We start from the raw sequence: 14,762 nt of genomic DNA, 5'->3' as shown, positions 1-14,762 counted from the left end.
TGAATGAATGAATGAATGAATGAGGTGGGTGGGGGTATGCTTTTTATATAAGGTAGATCAAGGGCCAATATGAGGATATTTGAGCACAGACTGAACTAAGTGAGGGCAGAGTCTTGTCCATATCCAGGCAGAGGGAGGAGCCAGTTTTAAGGCTCTGAAGCAGGAGCATGCTTGGGTCTTAAGAAAACACCAAGAATCCTGTCTGTGACTCACATAAAATGAAAACGGGAAAGATGAGATGGGGAGTGAAAGCAGCAAATCAGTTAGGGTGATGAATTTCCAGAGGGACAGTATTGCCCTCTAGTGGTATTCTGGGAATTTACAGGGCATTTTGTTTTAAGGTTTAGCAGTCTTCAATTAATTATGTGCCTGGTCTACAAAGACTTTCCAAGGCCGTGCAGGCCTGGAGAGTTGGGAGGCAATCCATTTCCAGAGCTTCAACTTCCTTATGTACCCCTTCCTAAAACGTATTTGCCTATGAACACAGTCGCTGATTCTCCATTCCCACCTCCCTCTTCACAACTGCCCCTCTGACTCGCCTCTCATCCATCTGAATCTCACTAGAATGTGTTGCCCTGGACTCCAAAAACCTCTGGGACACCAAAAAAAGGGGCAATTCAAAATAGTATTATGAATGTTGGCTCTAAGGACAGGGTAGCCAATCCTTTTGCCTTCCAACTCTGCCTTCAAGAAAATTGGAGGAAGATCAGCTGATTTGTCCATTAGAGCTTGTTATCTGATTTGGAGGGGTATAAATCTGGAAAAATTTCAAGAGATGTGTAAGGCATTGCCATTTAAAACAAAATATTGACAATAAAAACAAGACTTATTCCATTCTTATCAACTTATCTATGTGAACAAGGTCTCTCAGCACTTAATCTGTAAAACAAAAAACAGGAATAGAACCAATGTCAAACCCTCTCATTCTAGCAATAAATAATATTTACGCAAGGATATATAAACTGTGAAAAAGTCTCTCTCATTTATGTGTAGTTCCCCCAAATCCTATAGGTCTAATAATTAAATATCAAAATTTATAATAGATGTTATATTGTTTTGATCAATTTTATACTAACAATAATTGCAATATGACTAATAAAATGGAATAATCCAGAACATTAAAAACCCTGTGACACAGAAAAAAATTTGAATTTTAAAATTGTATTTATATAAATATTTTTATTGCCTAGAAGTATGAAAGGTGATCTATAAATGACTTTAAATTATATATACAAAACATTAAGATCACCTAAAATTAATAATAAAATAAACAAAAAAAACCATTAAGATCAATTCTGAGGGGCAAATGGGATAGAAATACACATTCAAGAAGAAAAAGGTATGACAACATTTCTGCCTGTAAAATAAGAGCTTGTTCAAGTATTTTATAAATTGATGTTGACTGAAATATTAAATCAGAATGGTATTTATATTCCATTAGATATATTTAAAATGTTGATCAGCTCTATTGGAAGCTGTCAATATTTAAAATTCATTGGAAAGTAAATCTTTTGCAATGATTTAAACTTAGTGGCAATAAATTTTAAATATCAATTTTAAAATGTGCCAGAGGACACACGGTTTTTTTAAAATGCTTTTAGGAAGTATCCCAAAATTATTATTTTCATTATTCCAGTGTAGTCATTCCCAAGTATATATGTATTAAAATAAATATTTTCATATAAATTAATTTCCTTTTCTTTTTCCTTTATGTTGCAGCGCAGGCATTATTTTCATTTATTAAAATTATGTGGTTTTGGTAGATATTATCTATGAGTTTAATTTCAGAAGAGTAAAAGAGGTATCACATCATATTTATCATAAAAGGGAGGGCCTTGCGTCTGATATAGTTGAGGGCCATCGATAGTGGATCTTGCAGACAAAGACTATTTCTTACTCCAGGGAAAATGGAGAATTGTCGATTTTAGCAGAGGAATGGCTGATCGACCTATGTTTTCACGGCATCAGTCTGACTACTGAGTCAAAGGTACATTTTATGGAAAGCAGGCATGGAATTAGGGACACTAATTAGAAGACTCGTGCAGTCATCTGGTGAGACAATATGTGAGACGATAGGGCAGGGGGTGGTTGACCAGCGGAATAAAGAATACAGAACATTGACTGAAATGGACACATTCCTGGTAGGTCTAGGGTTTCCTAATGTCTCCATGGGCTTGATGGGCAAGGGGGAGAGTGACAGGGTGCTTGGCCCTTTGATCCCAGTTAGTGGCGGAACAGAACTCTGATCTTTAGACCACTGCTCCTTGTAAATGCTTTCATTTCTAATTTTTCAGCCTTATCTGACTGACTCTGTTAATATCAGCATTTCACTCCAGTGAAGTATTTTAGATCCAAGAATGTTAGATCATTTTGAAATTTGAAGTTTTGGTTCCTTTTGTCTCTTTGTTGGCTTCTTATCTGACAAGGTGCTAGGGAACAATAAAAGACAAAAATGCTAGGATGATGTTCTAAAATTCTCTCCCTTACCCCTGGGGATATAAAAGTAAATAAGAGCCTCTACTTGCAGGGAAGACAGGTATAGATGTGTAAAAAGCAGCCCCATTGGGCAATCTATGTGTTTAACACTAACAAAGCAAACTGTGAATTTATTATCCTGTGTTTTTGCTGATTTTACCTTTGTTGCCATTATTTTCATATCTCTTTTCTCTTTGAGGTATGTCACTATAGCCTCCTTGCCTTTGGCGCACACATCTATTGGGGGTTCTTCCATGGGATTGTCCATCAGTGTCAGAACCTTTAGATTCACTAGACAATCTAAATTCTCCGGAAGATGAGTGAGCAAGTTGTCCTCAAGCCGTAATTCCTTCAAAGCTGAAACAATATTTTTAAATGATGGATTTATCTTAAAAACAGGCAAAATTAAAATGTGCATTCGTTAGTCCAGTCACTTTGAAATGTTTGTTTCCTACTGTGCCATGTTACAAAAGACATCAGATTTAATGAGGCAAACCGAAGTTCTCTTCTTTATAACAACTCAAAGTTGTTGGAGCTAGTGTAAATGCTAAGTATTAGGGACAGAAAAATAGTAAACACTAAAAAATTTTGAGAATGTTTTATTCCTCCAGGGACCAAGGACAGGATAAAAATGTATGGTCAGGAGAATTAATAAGTATGGCATACCCGCCCCTCAGCCTCTAATCTTTGAATGTCTTGTGGGTAGACAACAGCTTCCACTCATATTCCTTCACCTCCCTTTCATTAAAGAATAGTCTTAGTTTGGAAACATATCCATAAACCTGAAGATTCAGCATATTATGGCAAAAACAATTTTTTGTTGTGGGCTCAGCTGGAGCTCAGAAAAAGCTTAAGTGACCGGATGGATTGATGGATGTACAAGTAAAGAATGATTTAGCCTGGTGGAAAATGTTTGAGTGTTTAAATACAAATCATGTATGACTTTTCATGTCAATGATGTAACTCTAAAAGCCTCCCTCCCCTTGCTGATTTTACCACTCAGGTGAAAATGTTTTTCCTTTTATTCAAATGACTTAGTGATGTAATACAAATTTACTGCAGGACCCCCAACTCCAAATTCTGGCACGTAGTAGGTATTCAGTAACATATTGGTGGTGTAATTACTATACAGATGAACGCTGATTTCCTTAGTAGTGGCTGTTTACTTTTCTTTTCAATTCCCAATAAATAATCGAACTGCCTTTGTGAGGCTCTTGACTGCACTGGTCGGGCACCTGGCCTTCCCCACATCACTAGTGCTGCAAGGAGATCATGGGTTAGGTCCAAGCTCTCTAAACACAAGATTGGTCTTTAGTAAAGAAGGAAGCCATCATCATGGAAAATGCTGGCCTCAAGGCTGCAAAACTCCAAGGCTGCAGATCTACTAAGTTTCCTCACCTTGTGCTTGGCAGATGGTGTCTGGAAGTCGCTTAAGCAGATTGTGACGGCAATCAAGAATTTCCAGATTAGGTATTGACCCTAAGGAAACTGGCAGATGCTCCAGATGGTTGTTCTCTATATACAGCTCTTTAAGATTCTGAAATAGCATAGAGTATACCACAATGATCCTTACATTAATAAATGAATTCTAATAACCAGAATCACCTGTGAGTTCCCATGCTCTTTCTTTTTTCTTTTTTTTATTTTATTGGGGAACAGCCACGATCATTGGTTACACATTGCTTTCGTGCTACAATGGCATACTTGACTCTCTCAGGGAGGGTGCAGCTCACAGTGGCCCATGCGGGGATTGAACCGGCAACCCTAGTGCTATCAGCGCCACACTCCAACCAACTGTGCTAACTGGTCACTGCCCCCCCGCCTTCCCTTGCTCTTTCAGTGAGGGTTATTATGCACTGGAATAAAGGGAGGGTGGATTTTAAAAGACCACTATAAAAAATAAAAATTTTTTTGAGTTAGCCATTAGATATCGGTCCCATTTATGCGGGGAAAAGAAAACATGGAACTCTAGTGTTTATCTGTTTCACAAGAACTTTATGGAAAAATAATTTGGATCATTTAACGACATATATCCTTTGTTCCCTTTCAATAGCTAATTAACTGTGGCAGTTGCCATAGAAGTGTAATTTCCTCAAATATCAATCCAACAGTGCCCAAGTGGAAGTAGCCAAAATGTACAGATAATGGGTTAACTATTTTCAAATTCACTGGGCAAAAATTCATTTGCATTTCGCCCTAAGATTTTGGAGTGCAGCATGATATGTACACGGAGCAAGATGATGAACAGAGTTCTATGAACATAGGGCAAAGGAATGGAGAATTAGGAATAGGAACCATGTGTCATATGTGAGAAGTATCTGTGCTGTACATACCATTGCTCAGTGACACGACTGGGGATTATGCAGTGGCCCACAACTACTTAATCAGTATTAAGAGTGCAGTACCAGGAACGTGAAAAAAGTAACAATTCCATAAAGTATGTGTAATAATAAAAACACACTGGTATGGCTACTTTGAATAAAGTTATCATGTTGTTTTGCCAGAATTTAGAACAGTGCTTGGACCCATCTTTAGCAAACCTGGTGCAAGAGTGAAATAAACTATGATGTGCCTTTCACCATGCAGGGAGGGAGGTCATACTGCCCCATCCAAAATGCAGGCTCCCAGCCATGTCACCTGTATGATACTTTAACTTCAAAATAGTACAATGTACAGAGGCTACTTTTAAAGGATGGAAACTAAATGGAACACAGTATGGCTCAATTCCTGCAAATAAAACTTGCCAAACCAAAAAGTGGAAAGTACATGTCCAATGACATACCCAATAGCAATCACAATAAAATGTTTTTTGGGTATAAATCTGGGGGTTGTTCAGGAAGACAGTGGAAGCCTCCAAATAATGACTGCTGGTTTGGAGCTGGAAGTCTAGTATGGTTGATTCCACATGCAGCCTGTGGGGACACCGCCATGTTTTCTCAATGTTAGCCATCTTAAGGAATGAGCAGGCATGTACTTCTTTGCCTGCTCATTTGGGGAGGCTTACCTGTAGTTTCCAAATGAGCTCTGGCACATAGGTGAGCTTGGATCCCTTATCTTGCCCAATGTATAATTTCTCTAAAGACTCTAAAGAAAGGACTTCTTCCGGAAATGAAAAAAACTGATTCCCGGTTAGTCCAAGCATCTTCAGCTTTGAAAGTAAGCAAAAGTCTGAAGGTAACTAGAAGTATTCCAAAAAGATAAGTTTCAGGTCAATGTTATTTTTAACAGTAAGAAAATAAATTGGACTTTTAGTTTTGAGGCAGATTGTTCAACAAAAAAATAGAGCAATTTAGCAATTCCTATTGATGACAAGTTTGCACATGTTTGTATATATACATATTGGGTTGTCGGAAAAGTCATGACGTATTTTTTCTATGTTTTTCATTGCAAAAATGCATCATGACTTTCCCGTCAACCCAATAGTATTTTTACTTGTAGATCTACAGTCTGAAATTCCACTTTTTCTCGGAGACTCTCTGCTCTTCACTTTCATGCACTGCTTTAAATTGGGGTAATTTTTACCTACTTTATTGCAAATTTTTGAATTGCACTGCAGCAAATGCTTGACACTACCAAAAGAAAATGGGCTGACGTTATTAGTGTAATATTGCAATTATCCATAATTAATTCAGTTATTAGAACTGATCAGTTTAGTGATATGACCTCTCACCCTAAAAGGCTTTTTAGGGGCCAGCCAAGTGGCTCGTTGGTTAAGAGTTGGCTTGGGAGGGCCGGCCGAGTGGCGCGATGGTTAAGAACTCGCTTGGGATGCCAGAGGGCCCCGGTTCGGATCCCACATATGAGGGCCAGTGACACTGCCCTCCACAGCTAAGATGCTGAACAACAGCTCAACCTGGAGCTGGGCTGCCGTGAGTCGCCGGCGACGGCGTGGGCTGCAGTCCCTGTGGCAGTGGATTGCCATGGGCTACTGTGTGTGGCCAGCAGCCAGCGTGAGCGGCCAGCAGCCGCAGTGAGCGGCCGTCCAGAAGCCGGCGACTGATCTGCCTCGCCAGAGAAGAGCGCAATGATGGTGCCAACTTGGGCCAGTGAAGCAACATCCTCCACAACTAGATTGAAGAACAAAAACGACAGCAACTTGTCTGTTCCCCTTTCCCCAATTCCCCAGCACTGTTCCCATCCCCCCAATTCCCCAATAAAAATTAAAAAAAAAGTCATTGTGAGGATTAAATGAGATAAACCACGTTAAAACACTTTGCCCAGTAACACCATATTTATAAATAAATATTAGCTACTATTTATGATTACTATTGTTATTTGGAAATAATATAAAAGATCACCTTGTTGGATATGTTTGTGAACTCTGGATTTTTATCCATAAAGTCAGTTCGAATGTGCTGATGTTTAGATACAGAACCACACCAATTTAGGAGAGAAAGGGCCCCTGAGGAGAGCATAGTGACAGACAGGAAGGGAATCAGTACCTGCCATATTTTATTATCATCCAGTGCCAGGATTTCCAAGTTCTTCAGTGCACAGAGTTGCAACGGACAGCTTTCCAGATGGTTCTGACTGAGGTCCAGGAAGCGCAGGTTGACCAGCCTTCTAAGCGAGCGCCGCAGCCCCCGCAGGCCGGTGTTGCGCAGGTAGAGCAGATGCAGTGAGGTCCACTTGCGGATGAGACGCGGCACCTTCTCCAGGGGGTTCCCACTCAGCCCAATCTCTGTCATCTCCGAGAGCTCCTCCAGGGTGTGCGGGATGGAGTGGAGGCGGTTGTAGGATAAATCCAGCACCGACAATTTGCTACACTGGCACAGCGACTCGGGTAGAAAGTACAGGTCGTTATGGGCCACGTAGAACTTCTGCAGCCTCGTTAGGTTCCCAATTTCTTCTGGGATGACCGTTAGTTTGTTCTCATCGAGGTCAATGATCTCCAGGTTGTAGAGAACACAGAGCTCCGGCGGGAAAACTTCAAACTGGTTTCGCTTCAGGTAGATCTCCCTCAGTTTGGTCTGGTTCACAATTTCCTTGGGCAGAGACTTCAGGTGGTTTCTGGCCAGCCCGAGCAGCTCGAGATGGTGAAGGCATTTACAGATTTCGATGGGGATCTCCCCCAGGTGGGTGTTGTAGAGGCGGAGCTCACGCAGCTTACGGTTGCACCCGAGCGCTTGGAGGGAGGAGGAGAGGAGGGGGTTGTCACTCAGGTCCAGGCCCTCCAGGTTGCTCAGTTTCCCCAGTTCGGGGCATAGCTTGCTCAGCTTGTTCTTGTTCAGGTAGAGGATTTTGACATTCTTTAAATGCTGAATATCCTGGGGGATTTCTTCAATCTGGTTATTTTCCAGATGCACTTCTTCTAATTCTTTTAATTCTAAGATCTCCAATGGAATGATAGCCAAGCTCTGATTAGAAGCATCAATGAAAAATGTTCTATCAAAGATATGTTGTGGATTATTTTTCTGATGTATTTTAGATGAGCGTTCTACTAATTTTATGATGTCATTTGACATTTTGATGGAAAATTGAAATATTCAAAACCTGAAATATCGTGAAAAGAAAGGGGAAAAAAATCAGAGTTTAACCTACCATCAGACTTGGTATCCTTAAGAGAGATAAAATTAAAATTCAGTTGATTTAGTGCTTGACATTATGACACAACATAAAATGTAGGTTTTTGTGTTTCGTGTTGGGAGAAGAATTAAAGTGTAGACTCTGCTTTCTCCTAATAGGTTGACTAATGTCCAAACAAAGATTGTCTAATTTCCGTTTTTTTAAATGCCTATCTTGATTCTGTTTCTGGGTAGAATGTAGAAGTTTGCAAAAGATCATTGCTCTTACCACAAACACTGTGAAAACACTAGGAAAAAACCAACATTTTAAAATATTGTATTTTTCCTCTAAGCCACCAGAGTTATGGATGCAAAGAAGGCCAAGAGAATTCAATTTGAGAAATAGACTAGCCCTTCCTAAACAAGTAGAGACCAGTGGGCACTTTTGTGCCTGGTGGCATTTTCAAGTTTGGCGACTGGCAGGTAGACAAGCAAGCCTTCTAAAGTCACAGGCAAAGGACTTTCCGGGACAGGAAGAAAACAGCCAAACTTTTTTTGGGGGGGGGGGATTTTTCTTTATAATTAAAGTTTATTGAGGTGACAATTGTTAGTACAGCCAGACTTTTTACAGCCATGTGTGAGCCGGCATTGTGGATTAGAATCTAGAGGAGCCTCAAGTATATACACAGTCAGTTCTCCCCACCAGCTGGCTCTCCTCCATTAGACTGGGGTGACTTAGTGGCTTTAGGGAAGCTTACAGGCTGGACTAAAAAAGCAGAGAGAGATTCTTTCCACTTATGGTCTTAGATCCCTAAACCTGGCTGGGGGAGGGGTTTAAATCCCTAAGCAAGACATTTGAAATTTCAGTGAATTGAAATGGCCTAAAGCTGCAATCCAGTAAGAAATTAAATGGAGACATAAGTTATATCCATGGATTAGAACCCTAAGTAATGTTAAGATGTCAATACTATTGTTTTAATGCAATCCCAATCAAAATCTCAGCAAGGCTTTTTTTCTTTTTTGGTAGAAGTCAACAAGCTGATTCTAAAATTTATATGAAAATGCAAAGGACCTAGAATTGCAAAAGACAGTCTTGAATAATAACAAAATTGGCAGACTTACACTACTAGCTTTATAAATCTTATAAATCTAAGATGTTAATATTGTGTTACAGTAAGCTAAGTCCTTGGTCATTAACACACACACACACACACACACACACACACACACACACACACTAAGGGGGAAGGCAGAAAGACTATGATGTGATGGTGGCCAGCTTGACTGTAGCATCATTGACTTGCTTTGTAGGTTAAGGCCCAGTCCCTGGATGGAGTGGGTGCATTGCCAGCCCCACAGTTAATATTACTGCTCCTGGCAAGATAACAGTATGTGGTTCAGACCTTTGTCACTATATACCTACCCTCAAAAAGAGCTCTGGGATGGTGTTGCTCTCTCTTATTTAAAGAAACAAAATGATTTATCATTGATTAAATTATGTCTAGAACCAACTGTCTCCAACATTTTTGTCATTTGGTCACCAGACAGATTAATACTGTTCAGTCCTATAGGATAAAATCTCCAGTTTCCTCAACTACTGAAATGCTGAAGGCTCCTAGATAATCCACGGTAGTCAGACTGAGGTGATAATATAAATAAAAACAGAGAACACCCAGGTCACTTATTATGTGCTCTAGGCTTTGCTTAAATTAACTTATTTAACCCTCACAAGAACTCTAAGAAGAAGGCACCATTATGATTCCTGTTTTACAGATAAAGAAACACAACTATAAGGGCTCTTCTCAGAACATAGCAGGATGTGGGAGCAGGAGCAAAGAATTTGACTTAACCTCACCTAGGTTTGTAACATCATTTGTTCACAAGAAGCCTGATTTTTATTAGAACCATTCTTGGGCGTGAGGTTTTAGGCTTGATTGTCTTTCACATCCTTCCAACAGAATCATTTGGGGGAAATTCCTGTGGACTAGCCATCTGGATTAGGGTTAACACAGGCGTATTGGGGCTTCTAGACACATAAAAGAACTTATTTCTCCTAAAGTTCATCTTGCTCCATGATGAGACCTACCTAGAATGTCTGCATGTGTGTGTATATATATTATCTCACCTTAGCCAGATATTCTACATGTGTCTGGAACCAATTTGATGGTCCTCTGAAAGCTATGTATATTGTATACCTGTTAGTGGATTTAATAAAAGAGGGTTGTAAAGCCAGGATTGATTTGCAACAGCTTTGCCAGTAATTCAACCACTGTAAATAAGGCTGAGAAAGATTGATTCCTTATTGGCTATTTGTTTCCTAGGAATTGCTACCTGAACATGGTCAAATTAACTTATTGCTATCTAATATTACTATAGAGTTTCTAAGTGGAATAGCTTGTTGCATCTTCATTTTAAAGAGCCAGAGTTGGACAGTTTAATAATTAGCTCTTCTTTATGTAACTTTAATGCCTGACAAAACCATTTAGGAAAATGATCAATCCTCTCAAATTTATAACAAGTGTTGATATTTTTGTTTCCACATCTAATTACACACAAACTGGATAGATGAGATTAGGATCCTGAGGTTAATATGGTGTGTGACTCTCTCTGATTACATTCTATTAATAGTTAAAATAATTTCAAGATTTTGCTTAAAACTTTACCATCTTTTCCCTCTAATACAGACCAGCTAAAAGTAGCCTTAATAGACCTACGACTGGAAAATCATGTAACGGTAACATAACACTGTGCTTTGCTTTGATAAAAATTTCTGGGAAACTATAAAATCCCTTGAAAAAATTTGGCCTCAAATAATACTGAAATGAGGTCCCATATAAACTTCAGACATCAGTGGAAAACTTTTTATAAGCAAGCAACTTTAGATTTTTGGCAGGGGCAAGGGAGAATCTAAATAGCTGAGTCAACAATAAAGGCAGATTCTGGGTGTGATATTGTGATATATTGTAATTAGAAATATATATATATATATATATATATATATATATATATATATATATATATATATATATATATATATATAGTCTTTGTTCCCAAGTTCCTGACACAGAGCTTCTTAACCCTTTTGCTATGACAGTCAGATATATCTGAATGAATATACCTGAAATTTTTATACACAAAAATAATGTCACTTACATACAAAGCAGCTCAAATTGTTATTAAATGCATAAAATAGTCAAAATATCAACTTTTTGTTTTTTGTGGATTTATGACACATTTTGAAAAAAATTGTGAAATCAATAATGCAGCGAAAGTTAAAACCCATGGAATTTTCTGACTTGAGTGAGAGGAGCATCTTTTGTTACTCCTAATAAGCCCCCTTGGATCACACCCAAATTTATGCTAATGAGGTAATTCTTGTCATTTTCTTGAGAGCTTCAGGATGGAGGTTGATTGCCAAACGTACCAACCACTTGATTAAAGGTACTGAACTTTCAGCTCCAGCCTCCAATCTCAGGAGAGAGGGGCTGGAGATAGAGTTAATCACCAATGGCCAATGGTTTAATCATGCCTATATAATAGAACCTACATAAAAACCCTAAACAATGGGGTTTAGATAGCTTCTGAGTTGGTGAGTACATCCAGGTGCTGGGAAGGTGGTGCACCCAGAGAGGGCATGGAAGCTCTACACCCCTTCGCCATACCTAACCCTATGCATCTCTATTGTTTGGCTGCTCCTGAGTTGTAGCCTTTGTAGTAAAAGGTAGTAATAAGTAAAGTGTTTCCCTGAATTCAGTGAACCATTAAAGCAAATTACTGAACCTGAAGAGGAAGTTGTGGGAACCCTTGATTTATAGCCTATTGGTAGAAGAATAGGGGACAAACCTGGAACTTGTGACTGGCTTCTGAAGTGGGAAGAAGTCTTGTAGGACTGAGTCCTCTACCTGGGGGGTCTGTGCTAACTGGGTAGTGTCAGCATTAAATTGTATGACACCTAGTTGATGTCTGGAGAGAACTGGAGAATTGCTTGTTCTGGAAAACCCACACATTCGGTGTTAAACGTGCTTTATGATTAGAAACTGATCATAGTTTGTACTGGGTTTTTGAGATGCTTGGTTTGTTTTCTTAAGATAAATGGTAGAAGGGGAAAAAAATCTATAATCTGATAATGAGCTCTGAAAGTTTTGTAGAGTGAAGTGTTCCACCAGGCTGGGATCCAATAACCCTGTCCTTTTGAAAATCTCTGATCTGAAAAAGGCCTTAAGCAGAACATCCTTTTGCCAGAACTGTTAGCTCAGTGTGCCTCCATCCCCATTGTCGCCCAATTATTGATCTGAAATAGCTTCTCAGGACTTGTTTCCTTTAAATAGACTCAAAAGTCACATCTTATTCATTTAAAAATATGTTTCACCCTCATTGCCTTACTTTCTACCACAAACTATAGATCTAGTAACTCATTGACAAAGCTTTTTCTTCTTCTTCTGTTTTTAGAATTTGGTAATTCAAAATGTTACTTGTATAAGGAGCAGGAAGAGTTTGGGCACTAATCCAATATTAATCCCTGACATATTTTCTCATCAGAAAATAAGAATGTGAACTTTTTATGCAACTCACTCTTTTACCCATGGGCCAAAATCATTTTTTAAATAACAAATACACTAATTTTTCCATGTGCCATATTCAGTACCTAAACATTCATGCATGAAGAGCACCAGAAGTCAGCACTTCAGATACTTCTAAGAAAATCCAACCAGGAATTTACTCTGTTCCAGCACTTGCTAGCACCTCAGTTAAGCCATCTGATAGCCATGAAAAATAGCTAATGGGTATGTTAATTATGACTTCCCCCAGATCCTTTGAGTTCTAGCTCCATATTATCAGGAAAAAATTACCTAGACCCTATTATCTTTGTTTCCTCAAGACATGACTTCCTTAAGTCATAATTAAACATCATGCTGTTGGTTTTTAAAATAGTTACAATAAAAGAAACAATCATTTGAAGAATATTTCTGGAGTGTCTACAAAACTATAGTCAAAGACATGTTCGTTAAGTCACATGAAAATATACTTACTAAACCTTCCCACTATAAGGTGCTAGATAAACATAAATGCTGCCTTTTATCGAAGCAAGGGGACACATACCTTCATATATTCTCTTGGTTCTGACTTCTAGAAAGTTAGAAGTTAGTTCAGATTCAAGTTAGACTGTTCCTCTGGGTACTTGATACATAAGCACCCAATGAATTCACTGTAAGCTTCCTTGAAGCCAGCTCAGTGATATCTGCCCCCTCTCTGTGGCCCCTGCCCTCCAGTGGTTCTCAAGGGGAGGGGTGCTCTACAAAGGACATCCCTGCTCCATCTGGAAATCACTGGGGGTAATGAGAAATGTCCTGATGGAAATGAGTTGTACAGATGGCTAGGGTCTTTTTGACCATATATTTGATATGCATTTTGAAACAGCAGGCTGTATTTCTGTGTAAATACTGCTTTGGTTTTGCTAAGGTAGATAGTGAGTGAGAACAGTGCTGTATGTGCTGTTTGGTTAAAGCAGCTCTTTTCTGTTTCTTCTGTCTGACCCTGTTTATTAGTCACTCTCTAAAATAAAAGTCTGATTCTGCATTTTTTGCTCCCTTGGAAGACTATCCCTCCCTTTTCCTGGAGCAGCAATCAATTAACCCTCAACCTCTCTTTACTTTCTTTTTTCTTCTTAACTCAAAACACTTTCAGAGAAGGGCAGATGCTGGATTGTACCGTACTCACACGTTAGTATTTCAAGCCACTTCTCAACTTTGTTGGTAGAACATGGGGTCAATGAACACATAATTGTTTTCCATCATCATGTTTAACCTGAAGAAATATTTCAAGTGATGCTTAAAATCTGTGGGCTACAGAGGGTTTCAAGAGACCCCTGCCTTACCCAGCACATTTTCTTGGCAGTAGAGTGCTGGTCTGGACTTATCTAGTGGGGTAGCATGAGGAAGATAGGATTCAGACATTTTGCTTTTCATCTTTGAACTGTGTTAATAAACAACCTGGTTTCACATCGAGGGTGTCTGGCTGGCTCCAGAGTCCTCTACAGGGTCCTTGTCTCGCTTCTCTTGGGTCCATAGTAACCCCACACAGAAAACCTCTCCTACCCGCCTTCCTCTTCTTCTCCTTCCCATGTCCAAGTACCAAATCCTGATTATGTTACTCTGTAACTATCTCTGGGTTCTGTCTCCAACCGTCTCATTCCCCTAAGTCCCGCCTTAGCTAAGGCCTTAGGCTGCTGCAGCTGCTTCAGACCTCATCGCCCCTAGGGTGTGTCAAATCCACTCTCCATCAGCTGTTCCTGATCTTTGGGCTCCTAGCACCCCGTCCCAGAACAACTATGTTTCTCAGAGGATGCACAGGGCTCCACGTGGATATGGCCCTGCCTGTCCCCCAACTCTCTGTACTCATCTGAGCAGCCCCAAGTACCTGCGCGTCTCCAGAAGGCACCAAGCAGTTCGGCTCTCTGGCAGGTTCACTCATACCAGCCAAGAAGCCTTCCCGTATGCCTTACCCGCCCAAGACTGATCCTTATGCTCCTTAGCTATCCGTGCTGGTGCTGTCATCTGCTTTTGCACGTGGCCTCTGCAGCTGTGTGCATACTTTGGGAGGGGACTGTGTCATAATCATCTTTGTAGTCCCGGCCCAGGCCCAGGCCCAGGCCCAACAGCGATGCCCCCTAAACCTGGAAAACTTCTCCCTGCAAAGGAGCTGGTCGCCCACCCTCCGTGTGTCTTTTACACGGGGTGGGGAGATCTGGGCCCAGACAAGGTATCTAAGGAATCTCCACAGCAT

At 39.9% G+C, this 14,762-nt stretch overlaps 1 protein-coding gene across 1 annotated transcript; it reads right to left on the bottom strand.

Annotated features, from left to right (window-relative positions):
• Positions 1-475: 475 nt before the first annotated feature.
• LRRIQ4 (leucine rich repeats and IQ motif containing 4) lies at positions 476-14,470 on the bottom strand. The gene is made up of 6 exons (XM_019643915.1): positions 14,397-14,470; positions 6,918-7,968; positions 5,480-5,653; positions 3,874-4,012; positions 2,591-2,832; positions 476-592 (listed from the first exon to the last, which is right to left on the bottom strand). The coding sequence occupies exons 2-6, from the start codon at positions 7,938-7,940 to the stop codon at positions 476-478; spliced, it is 1,695 nt and encodes a 564-aa protein (XP_019499460.1). The 5' UTR covers positions 7,941-7,968; positions 14,397-14,470.
• Positions 14,471-14,762: the final 292 nt, after the last annotated feature.

This window comes from Hipposideros armiger, unplaced genomic scaffold (genome assembly GCF_001890085.2).
Source record: "Hipposideros armiger isolate ML-2016 unplaced genomic scaffold, ASM189008v1 scaffold_83, whole genome shotgun sequence".
Classification (NCBI taxonomy): domain Eukaryota; kingdom Metazoa; phylum Chordata; class Mammalia; order Chiroptera; family Hipposideridae; genus Hipposideros; species Hipposideros armiger.
Note: the sequence above shows the minus strand (reverse complement) of the source record. Positions and strands in the feature narration are given on the sequence as shown.